Source organism: Cetorhinus maximus, chromosome 13 (assembly GCF_964194155.1).
Source record: "Cetorhinus maximus chromosome 13, sCetMax3.hap1.1, whole genome shotgun sequence".
In the NCBI taxonomy this organism is placed as follows: domain Eukaryota; kingdom Metazoa; phylum Chordata; class Chondrichthyes; order Lamniformes; family Cetorhinidae; genus Cetorhinus; species Cetorhinus maximus.
In genome coordinates this window covers 77,002,793-77,030,284 of record NC_135891.1, presented here as the reverse complement: position 1 = coordinate 77,030,284, position 27,492 = coordinate 77,002,793, and the positions used below count along the sequence as shown (strand labels likewise).

The 27,492-nt window shown below is 42.9% G+C and overlaps 1 protein-coding gene across 19 annotated transcripts in view; it reads right to left on the bottom strand.

The window, feature by feature from the left end:
• eps15l1a (epidermal growth factor receptor pathway substrate 15-like 1a) overlaps nt 1-27,492 on the bottom strand; it is a 389,837-nt gene that overhangs the window by 86,295 nt on the left and 276,050 nt on the right. For 14 of the 19 annotated variants that reach the window (XM_078555608.1, XM_078555606.1, XM_078555614.1 and 11 more), the window contains one exon: nt 20,184-20,331. The exons of 4 other annotated variants lie outside the window; for them this stretch is intronic. In XM_078555608.1, coding sequence (XP_078411734.1) covers nt 20,184-20,331 — 148 coding nt within the window. Of the gene's footprint in view, nt 1-20,183; nt 20,332-27,492 lie in introns of those variants that run through there. One more of the 19 variants, XR_013578464.1, reaches the window with a different exon arrangement.

Here is a 27,492-nt window from a genome sequence, read left to right as displayed (position 1 = left end):
AAACACAAAATCCTGACCTAAAACCACAAACTCTTCACTTTCTATTACATTTATCATCCTTCTAAAAATCTAAACCCTAGCTGCTTTTTGCTTTTTCAGTTCTAATTTTCAGAAGTGCATAAAAAGCTATTCACTGAGATGTCCATCTCAAAATGTTAAACTGAGATTGCTTGTGGAGACCTTTGTCATACATGTCTTGAGACTCATTGCAGCTAGTAGCACTTATGCTTTGATATTCCCTTGTCCACCAGTAGAATTGTAGATCAAATTTTTGCTTGGTCTACAAATCTGCTGCTCTCTGGTTCTTTTCCTTTGTCTTAAATTTTTATCTTTGGACACTGACCCTTTTGCCGCTAGAAACAGTTTCTCCTTATTTACCTAATCAATACCCTTCATGATTTTGAACACCTCTGTTAAATCTACTCAACTTTCGCTGCTCTAAGGAGAACAACCCCAGCTTTTCTCATCTCCCCACTTAACTGAAGTTCCTCATCCCTGGTTCCATTATAAATGTGGCTTTCGGAATCAAAATTGTAAAAAGCTGACAGGACTTACGCACAGATGCAAGATTTCTTAAATAGATTATAGATATATAACCATTCTAGTGCGTGAAGGCTCTCTTCAGTGTATTACAATGCCAATGCAGACCTGAAGGCCCCAGGTTCAAATCCTGGACTGCCAGCACCCCTGACACCAGACCTCAGTAAGAATCAGCCCCTTCAGTGAGGCAATGAGAAAAATGAGGCAACTAAACTATATAAGGGTTGACGACTTTTTATAGAGTATTAAAACTGAAGTGTAAACTAAATTGAAGTTTTGAAATTATTGTGTATATGCTTGCAAATCAAAAGAGCAAATCAAAACTGCAGTAATCTAGTAAGTAATCTTAATTGTACATTCACCTTGTGCTGCTCTTATGCTGTTCCACTTGTGTTGCGCCTTTAACTCCGGCCACCAATCATTGGCCAACCTCAACTTACCTGGAAGTACTTCTTGAAGCACTTGGCCCTGAAATACTTCCCTTGAAGCTCGCTAGGATCTGCATTTTATTTTCACTTTAACTCCTGACACGAATCAGCTAGGCACCAGGAACAGTTGCGTACGCACCTCGTGTGCTTTCCCTCCTGCGGCCGCAATCCAGATTGGAAGCTCTCGCAGGCCGAATTTTGCCCAGCTCTGCTATAGAGCTAAGAAATCTCATAACCAATGGATCAGATCAGAATTCTGCAGTCCTGCCACATCCAGTCATGCATGGTAGTGGACAATTAAACAATTTACAAGAGAAGGTGGTTACATGAACATCCCTATCCTCAATGATGCCCAAGCCCAGCTCACGTGCAAAACCAAGGCTGAAGCATTCACAGTCACCTTCAGTCATAAGGTCCTCATGATGACCTCACCACCAGAGAAGCCAGTCACCAGCCTAGTTGATTCTCTCCCAGTGATTTCATGAAAAGGCTGAGAAAACTGGATGCTGCAAAGGCTCAGAAAATATTCCAGATATACTGTTGAAGACTTCTGCTCTGGAAATAGCCATGCCTTTAGCCAAATTGTTCCAATACAACTACAACACTGGAACCTAACCAACAAAATAGAGAATTACCAGGATATGTCCTAGCCATTTAACAAAAAGGCAACTTCAATCCAGTCAGTTACAGCCCCATTAGTCTACTCTTAATCATCAGCAAAGTGATAGATGGATGCTATCAAGTAGCATTTATTAGCCAACAGCCTGATCACCAATTTGGGTTCTGCCAGATCTCATTGCAGCCTTGATCCAAACATGGCAAAAGAGCTGAACTTCAGAGGTGAGGTGAGAGCGACTGCCTTTGAAGCATGGCAACATTCGACCAATTGGCATCAAGAGCCCTACTAAAATTAAAGTCAATGGTGTTCCGACTGGTCCCTGGGCGAGGTTCCCCCAATTTGTTACGCTTCTGGGTGAGGAGGGATGAACTGGCTCCCCTTCTTTATTCAACCCCTTCGGTTGGTTGCAACAAGATTAATTTATAAAGGATCCCTTCCTTCGTGGATACCCTTTCCCAGTCCAAATGTATTTGTGTTTTAAAAAGAGCCAATTTAACCAGGCTTTCTTGAGTCAAAGAAAGAGTGAGTTTATTAGCTACTATAGTGTGAGAAAAAAATAATAAAAACGCAACACACACACAGATTAGAAATGAGAAGTGAGTCCAAAAATTAAAGTTAAAAAAGATATATGAATCAATTTTTGGCTTGTCCGTGAGGAGTAGATGGTGAAAAGTTGCAGCTGTCGAGTTGAATGATTCCGGTAGAGTCGACTTTGGCAGCTGAGCAGTTGGCTTGGAGATTCTTGGTTCTGCAGGTTAGCTGAAAGGAGTTATCCTGTTTACTTTTCGACTGTGGCTTTGCGACTTGTTACTTGCTTCCAGCAATCAGAGAGGAAGGACATTTTTTTTAACTGCAAGGGCAGGAGTGCCTAGTTGATTTTCTTCAGCTGTGATCTTCACAGCATACCCTCACATACCAGGTCTGGAACACCAAAACTAGCACACCAAGATCAGGGTTACAGTTGGCTTTTAACCACTTTTCTTGTGTATATATGAAAAAACAAATGTCTTTCACCCAGATCTGCTTTCTTTTCAACTCACATCCTGTCCACAGTCTGGGATTTAATTTACAGGAGATGTTTTCTGCTGAGATGGTAATCAGCCTTCATTATCTTCTCAACCACAGGAGATTGCAGTTCAGTTTTTGCATTGCATCTTTTCCTTTGAAGTGTCTCTGTCTGAAGTAGACCCTGACACCTTTTTTAGGTGCAACATTCTGTTCCATGAACTAGTTGGTCAAGTGTAATCCACATAGGAATTTTCTAGGAAGTGGTTACTTTACAGTCTCAGCCAGGTTTTGCTCATATGTCATTATTTTTACTTAAAAGTTCATAATGTCCCTAAGTAATTCGAGGCTATCATCGGTGGTCATGACAATGGGGAGCAGAAAACAGTCCACTGGCTGGAGTCATACCTAGCAGGAAGGAAGATGGTTGTGACTGTAGTAGGTTAATCCCAGGACATCACTGCAAGAGTTCCTGAGGGCAGTTTCTTAGGTCCAACCTTCAGATGCTTCATCAATTACCTTCTTTCTTTCCTTTATAACGTCAGAAGCTGGATGCTCGCTGATGATTGTATAGTGTTCAGTTCCACTTGAAACTCCTGAGATAATGAAGCAGTCTATGCCTGCATTCAGCAGGACCTGGACAATATTCAGGATTAGGCTGATAATTGGCAAATAACATTCACTCCACAAAAGTACAGGGCAATGACCATCTCCAGCAAGAGAGAATCTAACTATCTCCCTCATCTTTCAATGGCATTCCATTGTCAAATCCCACTCAATCAACATTCTGGGGTATCACTACTGGCCAGAAATTGAACTGGATCAGCTGTACAAATACTATAGCTACAAGAACAGATCGAAGGTTGGAAATTCTGTGGTGAGTGATTCACCTCCTGATTCCACAAAGCCTTTCCGCCATCTACAAGGCAGGAGTGTAATAAAATACTCTACACTTACCTGGAGCTCCAACAATAATCAAGAAGCTCAGCATCATCTAGATCAAAGCAGCCACTTTGATCAGCATTTCATCCACCACCTTAAACATTCACCCCCTCCAGCACCAGTGCAACGTGGTTGCAGTGTGAACTATCTTCATCCAACTGTGCTGTTGTGTCCTTACTCGCAACAAAGTCCCATTCGTCTATCACCACTAACCTACATTGGTTCCCCATCAAGCAACACCTTGACTTTAAAATTTTCATCCTTGTTTTCAAACCCTTCCATTACCTTGTCCCTCCCTATTCTTGTAATCACCTCCTGCCCCACCACCTGCCAAGACATCTGTGCTCATTTAATTCTGTCTTATTGAGCATCCGTAATTTTAGCTGCTCCAGCCTTGGTGACCATGCTTTTAGCTATCCAAGTCAAAAGTCCTGGAATTCCCGCTCTAAACCTCTCAGATTCTCTACCTTTCTTTCTTCCTTTAGGATGATTCTTAAAACCTGCCTAAGCGTTTGGCCATCTGCTCTAATATCATATTATGCGGCTTGATACCTAATTTTGCATTATAACACTCCTGTGAAGCATCTAGGAAGATTTTATTACGTTGAAGGCACTTATTTAAACATAAGAATTATTACCTACAAGTTGCTTCTTCAAAAGCAAACCTCGACCTCTACCACCTAGAAGGACAAGGGAAGTTGGTGCATGGGAGCAATACCACCTGCAACTTCCCCTCCAAGACAAACACCATTCCAACTTATTGACATTCCTTCATGATCACTGACTTAAAGTTCTGGAATTGCCTTCCCAACAGCACTGTAGGTGTACCTACGCCATATGGATTGCAGTGGTTCAAGCGGCGGCTCACCACCACTTTCTCAAGGGTAATTAGGGGTGGGCAGTAAATGCTGATCTTGTCAAATGAAAAACAAAAGGTCTTCAATCCACCTGACACCTCAAAGTACATTTGAGAGATGCAAGAAAAGGGCATTTACCACTTTCTGATTTTTACTAGCTAAATTATAACACAAGGAAAGCCAATGGTTCAGTACAAGAATGTGGTGGGCAATGTTAAGTTAGAATAGGTTCTCCCGGTCGGCAAGCTCCCCATCTCAAGTGGAAGCACAGATGAATCAACCAGTAATGAACGTACACACCATTCCCTTGCTCAAGAGGGTGTGAATAAAGACATGGGCAGAAATCACGGGGCATGGGAACTTAAGGAGCAAGAGAGGTAAAAAGCTTGTATATCCTCCCCTAATATTTAGTAAATGTAATACTTCTGCTAGAAAAGCCTGCAGCAGTAAAAGATAATTCTGATTCATTAAGCAAACAGCATCCTCGTATGATGGACTTTCCTCGCCCAAACCTTACCTAGTGATCATTAAGGAACACCAAGCTCTTTCACCCCTCTTTCTTAAATATTATGTAGTGGAGTTAATATTTCTATAAACTACAATCCCTCTTCCCAGCAGCTATGAAGAGTTTCAGGCCAATACAGCAAAAGCAGACACCCAGAGTTATAAAAAATAGAGTCCATACCAAATCCTGCTTGCCGACTACCCTTCTGGCAGGAGGGGTGGAAATTAAGCTGGCCACATATACGTCAAGTCCCAGCCAATTTTTGGAATTCCTGTGGGGCAACTTTGGATGGACCATCCAGCAACTTCTTAATGCTAAGTGGCATTAGAATAGGCCAGGCTATTGTGAGGATCTTCAATGACCTTGCAGCAGGCTGGGACAGGTTTGGCAGTCACTACAACCAGTAAGAGGCAACATGCACATATCGAGAGGGCACAGATTTAAAATAATTGGCAAAAGAAGCAAAATCGATATAAGAAAAGCTTCTTCATGCAGCAAGTGGTCTGGAATGCACTGCCTGACAGTGGGGTGGAGGCAGGTTCAATCGAAACATTCAGAAGGGAACGAGACTGTTATCTGAAAGGGAAGAAAGTGCATGGTTACAGGGGAGGAGGCGGGAGAATGGCACTAAGGGAATTGCTCATTCAGAGAGCTAGTGCAGACACAATGGGCCGAGTGGCCCCCTTCTGCACCGTAACAATTCTGTGATTCTGTAATTATAATCTCTCTGTTGTGTTATCTAACATCTCAATTTCTCTGACTCCATTCTTCTGGATATTCCTCTCTCCCTTCACCTCGGTGGCAGTCATGCCTTCAGCCACCAAGGTACAAATCACTTGGACTCCTTCCCTAAACTTCATCATCTCCCTCTCTTCTTTTGTGACCTTCCTTAAAATCCAAATCTTAAATCAAGCTTTTGGATACCCCTAATCTTTTCCTTTGACTCGGTGTTGCACTTTTCCTCATAAAACAGTGAAACGTGTCTGGACATTGAAGGTGTTACATGAATGCAAGTTGTCATTTGATCTGGCCTGTTTATCTCCAACACGGTGGCTTGGGGTTACCACATTAATACCCTCCACAATATAATTTAACAGGTCATAACAGCGTTATGACTGCTGCAGGCTTTTAACTGGTATGCACTATGAGGTGCCAGTTACTCTATAGCAGTGTTTTTCAAAGTGTGGTCCATGGAAACCATACAAGAGATCAGGCAAGCACCTTTGTTCCCCACCAATCGCATGACACTACACAACCAGACTGGCTCCCGGGTGTACGGCACTAGTCGCCATAAGTGCGAGCAACAACAATGTAGTTTTATAAGATTTGTGTTACTGTTATAACTTAAAACTGCGAGATTGGATTTTCAGCATTTGTTGGGCTAAAAAAAAAAGCGGAGGAATCAGCTGAAAATGGTGCCTGACATGAGACTGAAGCCCTCCAGCTTAGAACCTGACATCAATTAATTGGTACCTCATCAAAAGCAGCTGGTAGGTGGTCTGCAGTATCTTCTGTCCTGCCTAAGTGGTCCGGGGTTAAAAAACTTTCAGAACTGCTGCTCTAAATGCCAACATAAATGTAGCTGTAATACTTGCACTTCATGCTCAAAGAGCTTGATCCAGCTCCTGCACAAATGAAGAGGCAGTTGTAGTTTGTTACATGGGCCTGAAATTCTGGACCATCTCGAGACTAACACCTAATTTTTCTTGTTTGTTGAAGCTTGTCAAATTTTTAAGTGATTCACCTGATGTTTACACAGCTCTCCCTTAGCCAGCCTTGATTACCTTTATTGTTACTGGCACATTTATCCATGCAGATAGTATTGCCTATGCTACTGGGATGTGAGATGACCACGGAATATTTCAGTGGTTATTTTGGCTGTGTTCAAATGGGATTCTTTAAGGTTTTCAACTCACTAGCCATGTTATCACAACCTGGATAAAACTTAATGTAGAAAATAAGGCTTCAATACCCAATCGGCTAAAATTGAGCAGGTTGTTAAAACGTGGTCACCAATTCTAAAACCTTAAAGATCACTTTAATGTGTGGCCAAAACCATGGATGTTTATATGTCTTGGTTGCCAAAGGAAATACTATTTGCATAGGCAATGTGCCAAGAGCAATAAAGGTAATTGAAGGCACTATGTGATGAATAAGCCTGCAAAAACATCAAATGAAGTGAAGAGTCCAATGCTACTTTTATGTTGGCATCCAAAACAAGAGTGGCAGTTTCAATGCGCAAAATCCTGCAGCATTTGTATCACTGTGCAACTCAAGCCAGCCAAATTACAATTAAAGGTCACAAAAGCAGAAATTTCATTTGTGACCTCAAACTATCACAATGGCGTTCTACACCATCATTGCTTGGAAACAAAGTAGATTTGAGAATTCCTCTTACAGCATAGTTTATACTGTGAGATTATTAGTGTGAAACAGTCAGCCAGCCTGCCTTGCTTAGAAAATCACTGGGGATTCAGCGTCTTCCCAGTGAGTACTGGATAACCTTGGAGGCTGAATGGGCTGGGACTCAAAAGCTGGGCAGGTAGTGGAAAGCTTTCTTATAGCCTGCTCTGGTAATCTGTGTGGCTTTAGTCAGCAAAGCCCTCACATGCTTTATAAAGGTCTCTAAATCCTTTATCTGCTAAACAAAGCCTCAGCTCGTTAGCTCAGAAAAATGCTGCGCACTGCTACAGGGACAACGTACAAACTTCATTATTCTCAAACAGTAACGCATTGGAGTTTTCAACTGCTTGGTCTGGAAACTCTGATGGGCTGCCAAGCTGCTTACCCCCCACACACCACCACCATGCACCCACAAAAGAAAACAGCCAGAGTATAAGTAGGAATGGCTCAAGGTAAATTACTTTATGTTCAATTTCAGGATATAGACACCATTAGCAAGGTCAACATTTATTGCCTGACCCTAGCTACTCTGGGAAGGTGGTGCTGGGTCTTCTTCTTGAACTGCTGTGCAGCTGTTTGATGCAACTGAGTGGCTTGCTGGGTCACTTCAAGAAGGCAGTTAGAGGTAACAACACTCGTGTGGCCTGGAATCACATATAGGCTAGACTTGATAAGGGCAACAAGCTTCCTAAAGTACATTAGCAAATCAGTAGGATTTTTACAATAATTTGATTATTTCACAGCTTTTACTGATTTTCTTTTTTCCTGGCTTATGGCTGGGCCTCTGGATTGCTGGTGCAGTAGGATGACTGCTATCCAAATTAACCCCTTGATATGGTAGATAACTGGCATTTATTCTATTAAGTTTGGCAACGAGCATGAGTATTTTCTGTTACGACCCACCTTTGTTCCAACATAGCTCAGATGAAGCTAGTGCCCCAGCCCAGTTCCAGTGGGGGCAAAGCAACCAAAAGCACCAAAAAAGCATAAATGTATAGCAATTCTAGCAAGACAAAACTGTAGGCAGGCCAAAAGTTAACAAAAGTAACGGATAAAGACACACCCATGACTAGTGCAGTTCAGTGTGAGCAGACATATGCTCTGGTCTGGACCGCAGAAAGCGCATCCTCATCTATTACCAGAAATGCAAAATTAGCAACCTCATCCAGGCAGCATCTGCAACCACATAACATCACTCAGCCCTCAATCTGAAATAAGTGGGAACTTGATAAGATCACCCCAATTGCTTACTAAGGGGGGGAAAAGAAATAAATATGATAAACACACAATCTTAGCAAAAATTTGTGACCAATTTAAATGCATTCCGACAATGGGTCATTTCTCTTCCAAGACCCGTTCTTTCCTAATACTTTTGTTCCAAGCGTTGTAGCCGCTTTCCTCCAGGACAGAAAGCTGCTTTTACCAATCAAGGCTTAAAGTACAAACTACATTTGTAATTTGTGTATTATTACAACTTGTAATAGACAACACTTAGGTATTTTGGAATATGGCTTTCTGCTTGTAATTACATTAAGTTACAATTTGGCTCCCAGAGTTGATCAAGGGCGTGTGCTACATGTGAGAAATGCCCCAAATGTATTCCAATAAAATGGATCGAGTCAAACAACGGTTGCACACCAACACCAGCAATCCACCTGAGACAGCTTCAGGTTTTTTTTTAGGACATTAATGATCAGGAGATGATTAACTGGTTATTTACCCTCTCTGTATATTTTGGTTAAGTTTTCACTTTGTACTTTTATAAAATATCCTTTCCTCATCCACTTGGTCCAAGCCTTCAGGCTGCTTTCTGCAGCTGCAAGCCATTAACACCTGGACATCGCAGGCACTACAATCCCCTCCAATTTTCCTTTGCTTCTCTCACCCCCTTACCCGGTACTGTCTGTGACAAAGTCCTTCATTCTGTGACATTGCAATTACACCACCCATAAAGTCATTTTCAAATCAGTATCAAACTTCGAGATTAGTGCTTTGGAATTTACTGTATTATTAAAATATTTAATAAGAATGATAATTAAGTTGTTGACTAATCATGGCACATAATCAATCTCTATCAGTTAGTGTACTAGAAAGCCAGGTATGACACAAAAGAAACCCCCAAGTGTTGGAGAACTTTGGGAACCATAGGTCCAAAAACACCTGTCCCTTCCAACTAGGCTATGCTTACGTCATGTCTCAAATTATTCATGTATGAGTCGCAAAATATATTTTTCTGAAAGCATTCTAAAAATGAAACAGGCAAGTAATTTGGATTTTATGACATATACATGCAAGCTTTCAGTCTTGTGTTAAATGAAGGGGGGAGAAAGGGGGTAACTATCCTGCACATTTAGTCACATTTCAAAGTAATTCATATCACACTTCCAGTAGAAGGAGAAATACATAATCAGCATGCCTGGCTGGGATATCAATGTGGTATAAAAGTGACCGCAAATCTAAGGGCACCATCTAAAACTGGGCCACCTCCGTTCACTGTGCTGTAGCTGCTGACATTTGAATTGCAAGGGGAGTGGGTAGGAGGCTGTTAGCAACTTATCATAGCCTGGGATACTGATGGAGTAAGGCTGTCAATTCTATTGGAGGCATTGCTGGAGATTTGATCATGTGATGTTCTGACCACATGATGACAGACCACATGACATCCAATCACATGGCTTCTATAAGCGTTACTGAATTTACCTTATAAAAGTTGGCTTCCCTATAATTGAGAATCTTTATGGTTTTGCAGCAGCAGCTGTTATGCGAGAAGTTCCAATAATCAGCAGGTCACCCAATAGCAGGCAATGAGAGGAGAAATGGGGGAATCATCTCACCCCCATCTCTGCCCTTCCAGTCCCCAGCTCCCCTAACTCAAGCATGTCCCCAATGCAAGTTCATGGCCCCTGATCCCCAATTCCTCACTCCTTCCCACCTGACCATAGTTCCAGCTTTTGTGCAATGAAGATCATTTTACCTAGCATCCACGGTGACAGAGATATGCAGTGCAACCAATCGGTCCCAAGGAGAGCGCCGTGTAACCATTCAACCAGAGAGGGAGAGCAGTGTAACCAATCAAGCCCAGAAATAGAGCAGTTTTTCTACTCTTACGTATGCTGGGTTCCAAAGCTCACACCCTCGTCTGAGCAATAATTAAGAAAGGGTTGATCAAAACAGGATGAAGTGTGGTGGGACTCCTTATATCCTGGGCCGCTTCAATTGCCATGAAGGTATGTTGGGATCCCTAGAAATACTCAGCAGACGGGGCTCTGGCAAACAAGTCCTCAATGGCAGAACAGGTGGAGGAAGATGTGTCATCTGGAATATCTCAATAGCATTTCTGGCAGATGAAGGCTGCAGCAGAACAAAACCTCCAATCATCTGGGTTTCCTTGCCACTGGATTAAAGTTTTATTCTATCAAGACATGTGTGGAAGCTGGTGTGCAACGGTTCCTTCACACTAAAAGATGTCACACACACAGGTGTCTTTCTTTCCGATCACATCTCCCAAGCCCTTCGCAGACTAGCAAATGGTGACAGGAACAGAATTGTGTTGTTTGGAATCTTCTAGTCATGATCAGGTGTGCAGGCAACAGTTACAAGATGGTTATCTAGCATTCAGATGAGGCAGGGGTGCCTTTTGACAGCTGTAACTGTGACTGATCAGCCCTCTTTAGGATCCGCTTTGCTCACCCCTTATTGGGGAGGGGGCTAGGAAAGGTGCCCTTAACATAATCTGCCTCACCTCTCCCGACTGGATAGCCACGTCCAGGGGGACTCGTAGAAACACACAAAAGATACAAGTTGTAAAGTTGGGGGCCTGGAATGTTAGGACCCTCATGGACACACCTGCAAGTGAACCCAAAGCGTCGCACTGCGTTTGTCACCCAAGAACTCCAGTGATATGACATCGACATCACTGCTCTGAGTGAGACCTGGCGAGCTGGAGAGGGGCAGCTCAAGGAATTCTGAGGCAACTATACTTTCTTCTGGAAAGGGAAATCTGAAGAACAACACAGAGTTCAGAGATGGATTTGCCATCAGGAATGAACTTGTGAGTTCCCACTTGGAAGAAACACGCGCCTCTTGGCTCTTTGTCTCAAATTGGCATGGAGCAATTCGCCACTCTGATCCGTGCATATGCCCCAACTCTGAATGCCAACGAACCAAGGAAGGTTTCTATGCTAAAGTTGACCAAGCTCTCCGTGGGGTTCTGAACCAGTACAAGCTTATGCTTCTCAGAGACTTCAAAATCAGAGAGATTCCAATCTCTGGAAAGGAACTACTAGCAGGGAAGGAATTGCAAATGTCAACTCCAGTGGCATTCTTCTCCTTACCAAATGCGCAGAACATGGGCTTATCATCACCAATCCCCTGCTCTGCCAGAAGAACACGTACAAAACATCATGGGAACACCCATGGCCCAAGCACTGGCACTTGATCAATTACATCATCGTCAATGCCTGGAATCGCAAAGATGTCCACAACACCAGAGCAAAGACAGGGGCTGATGACTGCTGGACCAATCACTGACTTATATTTGCTCAATTACGTTCATTGAACTGGCTCCTAAACGATGAGTGCAACCGAAGAAATCAACATCGAAACTCTGAAGGATCCAATCAAAGGAGACCGATTCCAATAATCCCTTAGGGAAAATACTTCAATCAAGAACAGAAGAAGAGTATTCACATTGCTTGGGATGTCCTTAAGTCCAATATCATCAATGCCTGCAAAGAGACACTTGGACTCTCTGTCAGGAAACATCAGGATTGGTTTGATGAAAATGATCAGGATATCAATGGACTGATTGATCACAAGTGCAAGACTTTTTGCACCTGGCAGAAATGACCTGAACTCAAAGTAAAAAAAACTGGTTTACTGACAAATAAAGGCCGAGGTAAAGGGTGCACCCACAACAGAAGAACATGTGGTGGACAGACGTGGCAAAGGAAATTCAACATCTCACTGATATAAATGATATCTGTGACTTCTTCACTGCCACAATAGCCATTTATGGCCCAAGTGTTCAAGGACTAGCTCCTCTGAGGCTTAAGAATGGGGGAGATCTGATCAAGGAAAGAGAAGCTATCAACATCCATTGGAGGGAGCATTTTGAAGATTTTTTCAATCAAGAAACAACTGTTGACGAGTGTGTTTTCAACCCTATCCCACAACACCCAGTTAGAATTGAGCTCAGAACTCCGTCAACACCTATGGAGGTGATGAAAACCATCACACAAATAAAGAACAACAAAGCAGCAGGTGGTGTTGGAATACCCGTTGAAATCGTTAAGCATGGAGGAGATAAACTAACAATAAAGCTCCATGCCCTTAACCTACAGATCTGGAATGAATAGGAAGTCCCAAATGATCTCAAGGATGCCATGATTGTGACAATCTTCAAGGAAGGGGGTGAATCCAACTATGGAAATTAAAGGCATGCATCTCTCTGTTTTCCACTGCAGGAAAGATCATTACAAGAATATTAATGTGGGTTTAGGCCATCAAGAGGCACGGCTGACATGATTTTTACAGCTTGCCAGTTACAAGAAAAATGTCGTGCATAACATCAACTTCTCTATATTGCATTCTTTGACTTGACAAGACTCTAAATCTTGAGGCACTCTGGAAGATTCTGCTGAAGTTCCAAAATTCGTTACCATCCTTTGCCTGCTTCATGATATGGGAGTGGTGATCCTTAACAGATCCATTACAGACACTTCTGTGGTTAAGACCAGAGTGAAACAAAATTGTGGGATCGTTCCAACTCTTTTTCGATTTCCTTGCTGTCATGCTCCAGCTGTATAGCGACCAGCTCCCTACTGGAGTACACCTTATTTACTGAATGGACGGTAAACTACTAAATCTCAGACAACTCCAATCAAAAACTAATACCACCCGACCTCAGTCATTGAGCTCCAATGCAGTAATGATGCAACAGTAAGTGGTGTGTTGGAAACAGAAATCCAGAGAACTGTCGACACATTTACTGAGGCATACAAGAAGATAGGACTTACACTCAACACTAAGTCGATCAAAGTCCTCCATCAGCAAGCTCCAAATGCACACAACCCAGCCCAATGATTAGGCCTGGACTGCCTTTCACAGAGGTTGACATTGATGAAGAAATCCAACATCACCTGAAAGCTGTTGATGCCTTTGGCCACCTGAAGAAGCGATTGTTCGAAGATCATGACATCAAAACTGAAATAAAAACATAAAATGCTGGAAAAACTCAGTAGAGTTATACAAACTCGAAACGTTAACTGCTTCTCTCTCCACAGATGCTGCCAGACCTGCTGAACTTTTCCAGCATTTTCTGTTTTTATTTCAGATTTCCAGCATCCACATTATTTTGCTTTTACATCAAAACTGAAACCAAGTTTATAGACTACCATGTAGTGGTGATCCCTTCCTTACTGTATGCAGCTGGAACTTGGACAAAGTATAGAAGGCATCTCAAAGCACTGCAGTCACACCATCAATGCTGCCTGCGGAAGATCTTACATATAAAGTGGGAGGACAGATGCACCAGCCATGTCCTCTCACAAACAGCACTGCCACTTCATACATACCTGTATGTCTAATGGTTTAAGTTGTAAATGCATTTAGTGCATTGAAGGCTGCTCCTGGTTCGCAATTTTTAATTGTTCAAAGTTTCAAGGGGCAGTAAGTATCTATTATAATGTAAGTTAATTGGGATTGTCAGTATTTGTTTTTTGTAGCTTTGTTTCTACGGGTTTCAATATATTTCATCTCTCACCTGGCAACAAAGATCATTAAGAAAAGCAGGCTGTGCCAATCTGAAACTGTGTCTAAACCACAGAACTCATCTCAATTCTGCATGAAACAGTATTAAATAGTGAATTCTATCAAACCTGGAGTTTTAATGGCAGCATTTAATGACAGCATACTGTGGGTATACCTGCACCGGTTCAATAAGGTTGCTCATTAAAACTTTCTCAAGAACAATTAAGGATGGGCAATAAATGCTGGGCTTGCCAGTGACACGCACATCCCATGAAAGAATAAAAAATGATAAGCATGCCCCATTCCCAACACCGGCGCCCTTCACTTGAATGAAAACAATCATTTAAAAGATTAGCAATTGGCTTCAAATAACATTTCTACAATGAGAGATCCTCAAGGCAGCTGATGCATGGGAACATCAACACCTGCAACTTCCCCTCCAAGCCACACACCATCCTGACTTGGAAATATATCGCCATTCTTTCACTGTCGCTGGGTCAAAATCCTGGAACTCCCTCCCTAACAGCACTGTGGGTGTACCTACACCATGCGGAATGCAACAGTTCAAGAAAGCAGCTCATCACCACCTTCTTGAGGGCAATTAGGGATAGGAATAAAAACGTTGGCCTAGCCAGTGATGCCCACATCCCGTGAAAGAGTAAAAAGTGTACTAGGCCCAAACAACTTCAGTTGCTTCATCACTGAACTTCCCTCCATCATAAAGTCAGAAGTGGGAATGTTTGCTGATGATTGCACAATGTTCAGCACCATTCATGATTCCTCAGATACTGAAGCAGTTCATGCCCATATGCAGCAAGGCCTGGACAACATTCAGGTTTGGGCTGATAAGTGGCAAGTAACATTTGCGCCACACAAACAGTCAATGACCATCTCCAACAAGAGAGAATTTAACCATTTCCCCTTGACATTCAATGGCATTACCATTGCTGAATCCCCACTATCAACATCCTGGGGGTTACCATTGACCAGAAACTGAACTGGACTAGCTACATAAATACCGTGGCTACAAGAGCAGGGCAGAAGTTGGAAATTCTAACACACCCCGACTCCTCAAAGCTTGTCCACCATCTACAAGGCACAGTCAGGAATGTGATGGAATACTGTCTACTTGCCTGGATGAGTGCAGTTCCAACTACACTCAAGAAGCTTGACACCATCCAGGGCAAAGCAGCCCGCTTGATTGGCACCCCATCCACCACCAACACACATTGACAGCAGTGTGTACCATCTACAAGATGCTCTGCAGCAACTCACCAAGACTCCTTCGACAGCACCTTCCAAACCTACGACCTCTACAACCCAGAAGGACAAAGGCAGTAGAAGCATGGAAACACCACCACCTGCAACTTCCTCTCCAAGCCACACACCATCCTGTCGCTGGGTCAAAGTCCTGGAACTCCCTCCCTAACAGCACTGAGAGTGTACCTACACCACATGGACCGCAGCGGTTCAAGGCGGCAGCTCACCAGCACCTTCTCAAGGGCAATTAAAATGCTGGCTTAGCCAGCAATGCCCATATCTCACAAAAGAATAAATAAAAAATATTTTGAGGGGCTTCAATGCCCTCCTCCTCAAATGGGTTGTCCCAACAAACACGAAGAACTATGCTCCCAAATGCAAACTCAGATTGCTTTTTTTGATAACACAAATTAAGAAGTCAGCTCATCATTTCAAAATTTCTCAGATTCAAAAGTTTCTATAAGAAAGCATTGAACACGACATTGCAAAAGAATAATAAAAGAATACAGCACTTGGTTCATGTAGGAAAGTGTTTAGAAGCAGTTACACAAAGCATTTGTGATCATTTCGCACTTTTCTTTGGGAAGCATATTCTCATTCACACACAAACACAAGGTTTCCCCTTTCACATCCCTTTTCCAATTTCGTTTTAGCAATGCCATTCTATGCCCATTTCCGTTCTCATCCCCAAACAAGATTTGAAAAAGGAACACAACTTCTAACAATAGCAGGATATAAGATCATTGCAAAACACTGAGCATATTAGAGACTATTGATGAGAATCTAACAGGTAATGAAGTTTTCTGTTGCTATAACAGCATGGCAGTATTTGGAAATGGGCAGAAAGCAATATGAGCCAAATCATGTTGCTGACCTTAGATACACTTGTTGGCCTCTCAATGAAAGCAGCCAGTGACTAGCTCAGAAAAACCACAGGCTACTCTTAACCAACTCTTAATGACTATCTCAGAGCAGCATTAGCAGAAGCCTAGGAATGATGGGAGACAAGGGCTAAAAAAAGAGGATTGATACCATCACAAGTTGTTTTCCTTTATATTTTGAGGAATTCAGAAGAAAAGTAGGCAATTATCTGAAAAGAAAAAATTTGCAGGGCTATGGGGAACAGGCGGGGGAATGGGACCAGATGAATTGTCCGTCCTGGCTTTCTGCAAGGACGTGATGGGCTGAATGGCATCCTTCTGTGCTGTAACCATTCTATGATTCTATTTTCAATTTGAGGGCACGGTATAGCAAATATGTTGCTATATTTCACTTTTTGAAAATCTGAAGAAAATGAATTATGTTCCCTTGCGATTATGTGTTTCCAAACTAAAGCTTTCGTTATTCACTCCCATATGACATCAGCACTCACAGCTTTCATTGCTCAGAATCTTCCTCTTATGACAGCTAATTTATCATGGGGAAGGCTTTAAAAAAGCATTTACTTTTGTGCATCGATATACAGCATTCACCAAATGATAAACAAAGCACCGGCATGATGGGATATAAATGTAAAGAGGTCAGTGATTTGTCATAGGGTGTGAGGGAGCAGATTGTTGTGACCTGGATTGCACCGCTTGAATGGGTGGTGAACGCAGATTCAATAACATTCAAGGGGCTTGGATGTATATTTGAAAGGAAAAAAATTACAGGTTTAAGGGGAAAGATCAGAGGAGGACGACTAATGGGAAAGCTCTACCAAGGACCCGGCACAAGCACAATGGGTCAAATGGTCCATTGTGATATACGATTTGATTAATCTATAGTGCCAACTGGCTCAGAAGTGCCATTGGCAAGTACTGAGGAACACGCTGAGTTGGATTTTCATGAAGGAGACAGGTATCAGGAGTTGGGAAAGTTCCTGGCCACACAAACCTGTCTCCATTAAGGAGGCCTCTGCCCACCATAGTTTTGTTCTGGGGAAAGGGGAGGCAGGAGGCAGGATGGAGTAAGGCCCACTGCCTCCACAGGCAAGCCCAAAACAGGTGAGCGGATGGCAAGACCGGCAGGCTGGAACATCCACCTCAGTTTACCGGGACATCAGTCCAGTTGTAATGTAGACCGTCAGGCCCTCAAAATCTCACCCCTCACACCCCACATGAATAGCCCCCGTCAATGACCCTCCATATTCCCAATGGTCCCTCAGATACCCCATGCCTTCCATGCCCCTATCCTCTCATTTCCTATGCCCCCTCATATCCCCAAATATGCCTGCCAGTCCCCTCATGTCTCCCATGCCCATCCATCTTCCATATCCACTCTACAAAATCAATTAGCCATTGGCAAGGTTAGCAAGTCTTTGAAATGATCCTGAAACTGACACAATAGGCAGAGACTTTGAAAAGATCCTTTGAAAACAATGGCTAAGCTTACAACATCTCACAAGTATCAATCAACCACAGTCTTTCGTAGTATCAATGTCAGAAGGTTTTGTGCATTTCAGACCTCTTAAACTGGTGTAAATAAACACTCAGGCATTTAAAAAACTCTTCAAAGAAACAGCAAGTTTTCAAAAATGTGCAAAAATTCTGCATTCAGAATTCAACTCGAAGGAATTCCATAATTCTTCTGCCACTCTCCGAAACACACATAAACCTTCTAGGATCAAGCTGACAAGGCGTCTCAAGCATATCTGTTGGTTATATTTGAATTTGGTAATTTTGTTTTGGTTTTAATAATCTCTCCAATTCTTGTAATATCAAATGTGATCACACTCTGATTACTGGTACATAAGCCGAATCCATCTTTGTATTGGAGATTTGAGCATCCCTATTATTCAATCAAATCCAGGATATTTTTTGCCCTTCGTTGGCTCTTTTCCAAACGAGTCTCAAAATAGTCTTCCATTAACTCTAGAAATTTTTTCTGTCTTACCAGTAGAGAAATTATTGTACCAATTAATACTGCTAAATTGAAATCTCCAATTACCATAGTTGATCCCTTACTAATAACTTTCCTCATCTCATCCCACAAAGGCTTTTATTTGATTAGGGTGTCTGGTGAATGCTTCTAGTTTACATCTGTCATCATCTACTAATTCTACTCAAAGTAGAATTGAAGGATTTGATAGAGTAGATAGAGAGTTCAGAGCAAAAGAATATAGCCTTAAAATTAGAGCTAGGCCATTCAGTGCCATTTAGGCATCAGGAAGCACTTGGCTTCATGCAGGTAGTGGAGATCTGGAGCTCTTTCCCCACCCCCGCCCCCTTAAGCCCCTGCCCTCCAAAAAGAGGTGTTGAGGCTAGGTCAATTAAAAATTTCAAAATTGAGATTGATAGATTTTTGTTAGGCAAAGATATTAAGGGACATGGAACCAAGGTGGATAGATGGAGTTAAGATATTGATCAGTCATGATATAACTGAATGGCAGAGTGGGCTTGAGAAGTTGAAAGGCCTACTCATGTTCCTATAAAGTGATTCAGTGCTTGCCCCTTTTTCTCACTTGTGCCTCAATTGTGGAGGTTATATATGCTGCACTTCATTTACTGCACTGGATAATTTAGTTAACATTACCTGGTACACGTGAGCTCTAATCTTACTCAAAGATACTTCACAGAATTACACAATGACACAGAATTACACACACCATCATGTGCATACTTAACTATCCAATTAGTCTCATTCTCCTGTCCTTTCCCATAGCCATGTAAATTGTGTTCCTTCAAGTATTTATCCAATTACCCTTTGAAAGTTTTTGGTGAATCTGCTTCCATCACCATTTCCAGCAACATATTGTAGATCATAACAATTTGCTGTGTAAAAAAAATTCTCATTGGGCTTCTGTTTCTTTTGCTAATTACCTTAAATTAGTGTCCTCTGGTTACCAAAGCTACTGCCATCGGAAACAACAACTCCTTAATTACCCTCCATAATTTTGAACAAATGTTAAATCTGCCTGTAGTCTCTCCACATAACTGAAACTTAGGGCATTTCTAATAATGAAGTGCTATACAAATGTTTTCTCTTTGGACCAAGTGTTCAAGCATCACTAAGAAGACACTTTCAACTTTATTTCCTTTCTTTCTGTGGGGAAGTGTCCAGGCTCTACTAAGAACTTTGCATGTCATGAGATAGCAGTTAACCCTAGGAGAAATCATCGATGGAAACATGCATCCTATCACGTTGCCCCACTCAGAATTAGTGCCAAAGTCAACAGTGCACTCATGTGAAAGTGGTTACAAGAAACAGAAGCATGAACAAATATAATTGAACAGAAAAGGAATGACAGTTGAATTTCTACTTTTGTTGATTTATGGTATTCTCTTATCCTATCTAATAATAACACAACATTTTTGTCTGTCCGGACTGTTTTAATTGGCCAGTTTAAAGGGTGGGGGGCGCCTGTTAGTGTGTTTATTTGGTGGGTGATGCCTGGGTATATTCAGTAACCAAATGTCACAATGAAGTTTTAAAATATATAATTAACCAACTGCCATCCCACAGGTGGAGAACAAGAGATATTTGCAAAACCACCTCACCGGACATAAAGCACTCTGCAAAGGCCAAGGGGAGGGTGGGATGGCATGGGGGAAGGGGCAGCATGGGAGGAGGCAATATTGGTGGGGCACAGGGAGGTGGGAACAGGATAGGAAGAAAGGGAGGGATGGAGACGATAAGAGGGATGAGTACAGCATGAAAAGGATGGTATAGGAAAGATGGAATGACATGGGATGAGGATTTAAAGAAGTACTGTTGCAATAATGATACTAATTGCACTGCAAATGTTTTACGGACCTCTGCTGGTATTTATTTAAATAGAAGTACATTGAACAGGTAAACAAACACAGCAAATGGTGTAAAAAAAAACAAGCTAATAATGCTAATACTGGGGAATTATTCAAATACATACTTACCCATGAGGCAATTCAACTTACCACTAGGGGGTGCTTTAGGCCGTGGGGGTACACTTTTCTTTGGGGGCAGTGCTGGTGTATCCTGTTTACTTTGAAAAGGGTCATCAGTGAATCCTTGCCCTCCAAACTGTCCCGAGCCAGAAGCACCAAAAGGATCTGAATTTGAGGGCTGTAGATACAGTGCAAAGAACAAATGGTCAATCCTACTGTACCTTCCAGGGTCTGGTTTATATATTAAAAAATCATGTTGGATGCTCAATCCTCCTAAGAGCAAATATGGGGAAAGAGTGATCAGTGGAATTCAATTTGTCCAGCAACAGTGATACCACTCCACACCCAGCTGGCAGGAAACAAGGATGTACCTGAAGTCATGCACCACTGCACTATAGCTGGGGGTGTGGGGGGGAAAGGTGTGAAGGGAATGCAGACGGAAGGAGGGGGAGGAGGAGAGAGGGAGAGAACGGCAGAAGAGGAGAGGCTTTCCTCCCTCAGCCTCTGCACTGATCAGCTTCTCATCCTTGGTGATTTCACCCTTCACCTCAACTCATCACGTTCTCAGAGTTCATTGCCCACTTACCCTCTCTAAATCCATCCCTCCATGTAAGTTCCCCAATCCATATCCACAGCCACTCCTTGACCTTGCCATCTCACGTTTTACTAATCCCATTATATCAATCATGGCCATCTCTGATCACTTCCGTGTAATACTCACGCCCACATCCCCCTTCCTCACCCCAACTCTAACTTGTTCTGTATTTTTCCCTGGAAAAAACGATTTCCAATTCACTTACAACTGCATTTTCAAATTCACAACTCTTGGCCTTCTGTTCACCACAACATTTCTGCAGCTACTGATTTGTTCAACCCTCACCTCTACCTCTGTTGCATTACTCTCTCTCACCATTGCCATTCCCCCAGTATGGCTCTCATCTGCACTCCCTTAAGTTCAAGTGACATGATCTGAAAGGAAATGATGATGGACAACTGATCCAGGTCTGGCTGGGCCTCTTAAAACACTAGCGGATCCTGCTTTCCTCTGCTAAAACTGTACACTATTCTAGGATCATCCTGGAATGCAAAGACATCCCCTAGCTTCTTTTCTCTACACTTCTTAAATCCCTCTCTGCTGTTCACTCCAGTCTCACCTCCAAGCTCTTGGGCTGCTTTATCGCTATCATTGAGACAATCCAATTAGCTGCTGTTGCTGTGTCCCTCCCACCTGGCCAAGCTTCCTTAATGTCTGCACTCCCCACCCCCCACCCCCTAGCCCTGAACTCACATCTTTCTCTACTTTCTCCCTTATCCCCCTTCATACCCTCTCTGAGCTCATCTTGTCCATTAGACCCACCTCCTGCTTCCTTGATCCCATTCCCACTAAACTGATCACCCAACTTCCTCCCCTGGTCCCCACGTTAGCCAATATTATAAATGTTTCTCTCTTCAGGTTTTGTCCTTTTCTCCTTTAAAAGTGCCACTATCATCTCTCCTCAGAAAACCAACCATTGATTCCGCCATCCTTGCAAACTACAGTTCCATCTCCATACTCCCTTTCCTTTTCAAAGTCCTTGAATGGTTTGCCGCTTCCCAAATTGGTTCCCAACTGTCCTGAAACTCCATTTTCAATCCCTCCAATTAGGTTTCTATCCTTGCCACGGTACAATACAGCTCTTATCAAAGTTGCAAGTGACATCCTTTGCAATTGTGACAAAGGTGAACTTTCCCTCCTCATCCTTCTCGACCTTGACCACACCATCCTCCTCCAACATCTCTCCACTGTTATCCAGCTCAGTGGGACTGCTCTCACATGGTTCCATTCTTATCCATTTAATTGTATCTAGAGAATCACTTGCAATGACATCTCTTCCTGCTCCCGTTACCTCTGGTGGCCCCACCCAAGGATCTATCCTAGGCCATCTCCAATTTCTCACCTACATGTTGCCCCTCAGCGACATCATCTAAAGGCACAGCATTAGTTTCCACATGTACATTGACATCACCCAGCTCTACCTCACTACCCTCTCTTTCTCAGCTCCTCCACAGTTGCTAAGTTATCATTTTTAAAAATTCATTCATGGGATGTGGGTTTCGCTGGATGAGCCAGCATTTATTGCCCATCCCTAGTTGCCCTTGAGAAGGTGGTGGTGAGCTGCCTTCTTGAACCTTTGCAGTCCATGTGGTGTAGGTACACCCACAGTGCTGTTAGGCAGGATTTTGACCCAGCGACAGTGAAGGAACAGCGATATATTTCCAAGTCAGGATGGTGAGTGACATGGAGGGGAATTTCCAGGTGGCGGTGTTCCCATGTATCTGCTGCATTTGTCCTCCTAGATGGTAGTGGTCATGGGCTTGGAAGATGCTGTCTAAGGAGCCTCGGTGAATTCCTGCAGTGCATTTTGTAGATGGTACACACTACTGCTACTGTGTGTTGGTGGTTGAGGGAGTGAATGTTTGTGGATGTAGTGCTAATGAAGCAGGCTGCTTTGTCTTGGGTGGTGTCAAGCTTCTTGAGTGTTGAGGGAGCTGCACTCACCAAGCTAAATTGGAGTATTCCATCACACTCCTGGCTTGTGCCTTGTAGATGGTGGACAGGCTTTGGGTAGTCAGGAGGTGAGTTACTCGTCACAGGATTCCTAGCCTCTGACCTGCTGTGGTAGCCACAGTATTTATATGGCTAGTCCAGTTCAGTTTCTGGTCAATAGTAACCCCCAGGATGTTGATAGTGGGGGGATTCAGTGATGGAAATGCCATTGAATGTCAAGGGATGTTAGTTAGATTCTCTCTTGTTGGAGATGGTCATTGCCTGGCACTTGTGTGCATGACTGTTACTTGCCACTTGTCAGCCCAAACCTGGATATTGTTCAGGTCTTGCTGCATTTGGACATGGTTGCTTCAGACTGCTTATCCAGTACTGAATGAGCAGAAACTTCCTCCAATTAAATACGGGGAAGACTGAAGCCATTGTTTTTGGTCCCCCCTCTAAACTTTGTTCCCTAGCTACCAACTCCATCTCTATCCCTGGCAAAAGCCTGAGATTAAGCCTGTCTATTTGCGAACTTGGTGTCACATTTGATCCTGAGATAACCTTTGGGCCTCGTATTCATGCCATCACTAAGAATGTCTATTTCCACCTCCGTAACATCGATCAACTGCGCTCTTCCTCAGCTCATCTGTTACTGAAGCTCTTATTCGTGCCTTTGTTACCTCTAGACTTCATTATTCCAATGAACTCCTAGCTGGTCTCCCACATTCTACCTTCGGTAAACGTGTCATTATCCAAAACTCTGCTGCCCATTCTTAACTTGCACCAAGTCTCGCTCTCCTCTCACCACTGTGCTCACTGACCTACATTGGCTCCTGGTCAATCAATGTCTTGATTATGAAAATCCCAACCTTGTTTTCAAATCCCTCCATGGCCTCACCACTCCCTATCTGTGTAATCCCCTGCAGTCCCAAAATCCACCAGGATACCCATGCTCCTCTAATTCTGGCTTCTTCTGCTTCCCCAATTTTAATTGCTCCACTATTGGTGGCTGCACCTTCAATTGCCTAAGCTCTGGAATATCTTCTCTGTTCCACCATTGGTACCATACCTTCTTTTTAATGTTCCTTTCAAGTGCCTTGGTTTCTTAACGTTAAAGGCGATTTATAATATAAGTTGTTGTTGAAAGGGGAAGAAGGAAATACTGGAGGGGGGGTGAAGGCAGGGCGGGGGGAGGGGGAAAGGCAGGGCGGGGGGAGGGGGAAAGGCAGGGCGGGGGGAGGGGGAAAGGCAGGGCGGGGGGAGGGGGAAAGGCAGGGCGGGGGGAGGGGGAAAGGCAGGGCGGGGGGAGGGGGAAAGGCAGGGCGGGGGGAGGGGGAAAGGCAGGGCGGGGGGAAGGTAGGGCGGGGGGAGGGGGAAAGGCAGGGCGGGGGGAGGGGGAAAGGCAGGGCGGGGGGAGGGGGAAAGGCAGGGCGGGGGAAAGGCAGGGCGGGGGGAGGGGGAAAGGCAGGGCGGGGGGAGGGGGAAAGGCAGGGCAGGGAGGGGGGAAAGGCAGGGCGGGGGGTTGTGGGGGAGGCAGGGCCAGGGGGAGGGGAGGGAGGATAGACAGGGCGGGGGGAGGGGGGAGGGGGGAGGGGGGAGGGGGGAGGGGGGAAACCCCTTTGCAATAAAGGCCAACCTGCTGTTTGCCTAATTGCTTGCTGTACCTGCATGCTAACTTTGTGTATCTTGTACGATTACACCCAAGTTCCTCTGAACATCAGCGTTTACAAGTTACACACCTTTTAAAAAATATTCTGCTTTTCTATTCTTATGATCAAAGTGAATAACCTCGCATTTCTCCACATTTTACTCCATCTGACACCTTGCTGTCACTCACCTAACCTATCTGTATCTCTTTTCAGCCACTTTGTGCCCTCTTTAGAAAGTACATAAGGCTGAATGGAATAACACTGGTGGCAGTCAAAAACTTCTCCATTATGAGGAGTTTCTTCAGGTGCCAATAGCAGCAAAACCAAGGTCTTTTAGGAACCAAAATAATGCTACATTGGGTCCCAATATTCTTACTCCTGACTCATATCTTTCCAAATGGCAGGATCCTATCGATACACTTGATTTGTCAGTCTCTCTTCTTTCAGTGCCCTAGGTGAAATCATTCAGCCAGTGAAGGTGTTTCTCAAGAACAGTTTGCACAAACATTTCCTTAATATTCAAAAGGGTCTGGCTTAATGCAGAACGCTGGTACTGTTAAATAGGGATCTCCTTTAGACAATGCATTCACAATAACCAGCCCCCATAACAAGCCATGGCACTTGAGCCATGGAGATCCACTCTTGGCATTTGTCTCTGGAGTAAGAATGTTTAAGATCTCAAAATAACAATGTCTGTTGTACATAAAGACACAAGTAAGGTGTTATGACACAGCCGAAGGTAAATGCTGAGTTGTTCAAATCCCAAAAGGAAACTTGAAGCAACTGCCACAACTTGTTTTGCAGTTTGTATAAATTTCAAGATGTGTACCTTGAATTCAGTAGTAATAACACCACCAAATCTTATAGGTTTTACAAAACTAGGTTAAATGTTTATTAATAAGAGAAATAGTTTTTAAATACATACATAGTTTTAGGAACCAAAATAATGCTACATTGGGTCCCAATATTCTTACTCTTGACTCATATCTTTCCAAATGGCAGGATCCTATCGATAAACTTGATTTGTCAGTCTCTCTTCTTTCAGTGCCCTAGGTGAAGTCATTCAGCCAGTGAAGGTGTTATAATAGTAGTACAAATTACTACTATTATAACTTCTAAATTCCCCTAGCTCCCAGTTACACTTTCGTTAAGGCAATAAAAGACACATAGATTTTACAAGACCCAGGCAAAGAAACATGATACCCTGAACAAATCAAATTCAAAGTGAGTTTTCTTAATTTCAGTCCTTTGAAGACAGCAGCTTGAGGCATAGACGCTGAGGGCTTTTCACACTTGTACGATCTTAAAAATAAAAACAAAAATACCTGGAAAAACTCAGCAGGTCCGGCAACATCTGCGGAGAGGAATACAGTTAACATTTCGAGTCCATATGACTCTTCAACAGAACCAAGGAAAAAATAGAAGAGAGGTGAAATATAAGCTGGTTTAAGGGGGTTTGGTGGGGTGGGGGGGGTTGTGTTAGGACAGGTAGAGCTGGATAGAGGGCCAGTGATAGGTGGAGATAACCAAAAGATGTCACAGACAAGAGGACAAAGAGGTGTTGAAGGTGATGATATTATCTAAGGAATGTGCTAATTAAGGGTAGAAAGCAGGACAAGCAAGGTACAGATAGCCCTGGTGGGGTGGGGTGGGGTGAAGGAATCGAAATAGGCTAAAAGGCAGAGATAAAACAATGGATGGAATACATTTAAAAATAATGGGAATAGGTGGGAAAAGAAAAAGCTATATAAATTATTGGGAAAAAAGGGGGGGCATCGGAAAGGGGGTGGGGGTGGAGGAGAGAGTTCATGATCTAAAATTTATATAGATTTTTCTTTTCCCACCTATTTCCATTATTTTTAAATGTATTTCCATCCATTGTTTATCTCCGCCTTTTAGCCTATTTCGATTCCTTCACTCCACCCCACCAGGGCTATCTGTACCTTGCTTGTCCTGCTTTCTACCCTTAATTAGCACATTCCTTAGATAATATCATCACCTTCAACACCTCTTTGTCCTTTTGTCTATGACATCTTTTGGTCATCTCCACCTATCACTGGCCCTCTATCCAGCTCTACCTGTCCCACCACCCCCCACAAACTTAAACCAGCTTATATTTCACCTCTCTTCTATTTTTACTTAGTTCTGTTGAAGAGTCATAAGGACTCGAAACGTTAACTGTGTTCCTCTCCGCAGATGCTGTCGGACCTGCTGAGTTTTTCCAGGTATTTTTGTTTTTGTTTTGGATTTCCGGCATCCGCAGTTTTTTGCATTTAGCTAAGATCTTAAAAATGCCTTTCCTTAAAGTCTTCTTTCCTTTATACATATTTTCCTCTTTGAATGCAAATACCCATTCTTCACTATGTCTTTGGACTCTATCTTCCTGATAATAAGAACCTCTCATAGCACTAAGTTTTACCAGTAATCTTTGGGAAAAATAAACACACTCTTTCTAAACTTCACCTGGCTAGGTGACACATTTCACCCCTCCTTTGAAAACAATCTAGCCTGGTTTATTTAAAAATGCAAATATTCCCTTGACGCCTATGTTTCTAATCTTCCCCATGTTTACCTAATTAACATTTCAAACCTAACTTCTCTTCTTACATCAAAGCACCCAGAATAGCTGCCTCTGAATCAATTAAGTCTCACCCACACACACACACAAACACATATAGACACATCCCACTATTACTCTATTTTACAATAAATTCCAATAATATTATGAGCATTACATCTTCCTGACATGAGGTTTCTGTTTACACAGGTACACAAGTTTTAATTGCAAACTTTTCCTAAAGATTAAAACTTTGTGATTTAATAAAATCAGCTTCTTAAATTTAGAGTCCAAGGCGCTGCCCACTTCAACTCAATGAGTTCTGGTCAACACTAAAGCTGCTTTTATACTGTTTTTTAGCAGCTGATCCTATACTATAGGTCTTGCAAAGCCTGAGATTACATCGAAATCAGCCAATCAGATTTTTCCAAACAGGGGCCAGTATGACTCTTCTTTTACTGGTTCCTTTTGGGACCAGTGAAAATGCTGCTATGACACTTATTCCCTCTGTGACATTGATTCAATGTTCGTACGTTACTACAGCATTGACGTGTCACAGACAATCAGAATATGCGTGGAATCTCAGAGCACCTGAATGCAGCT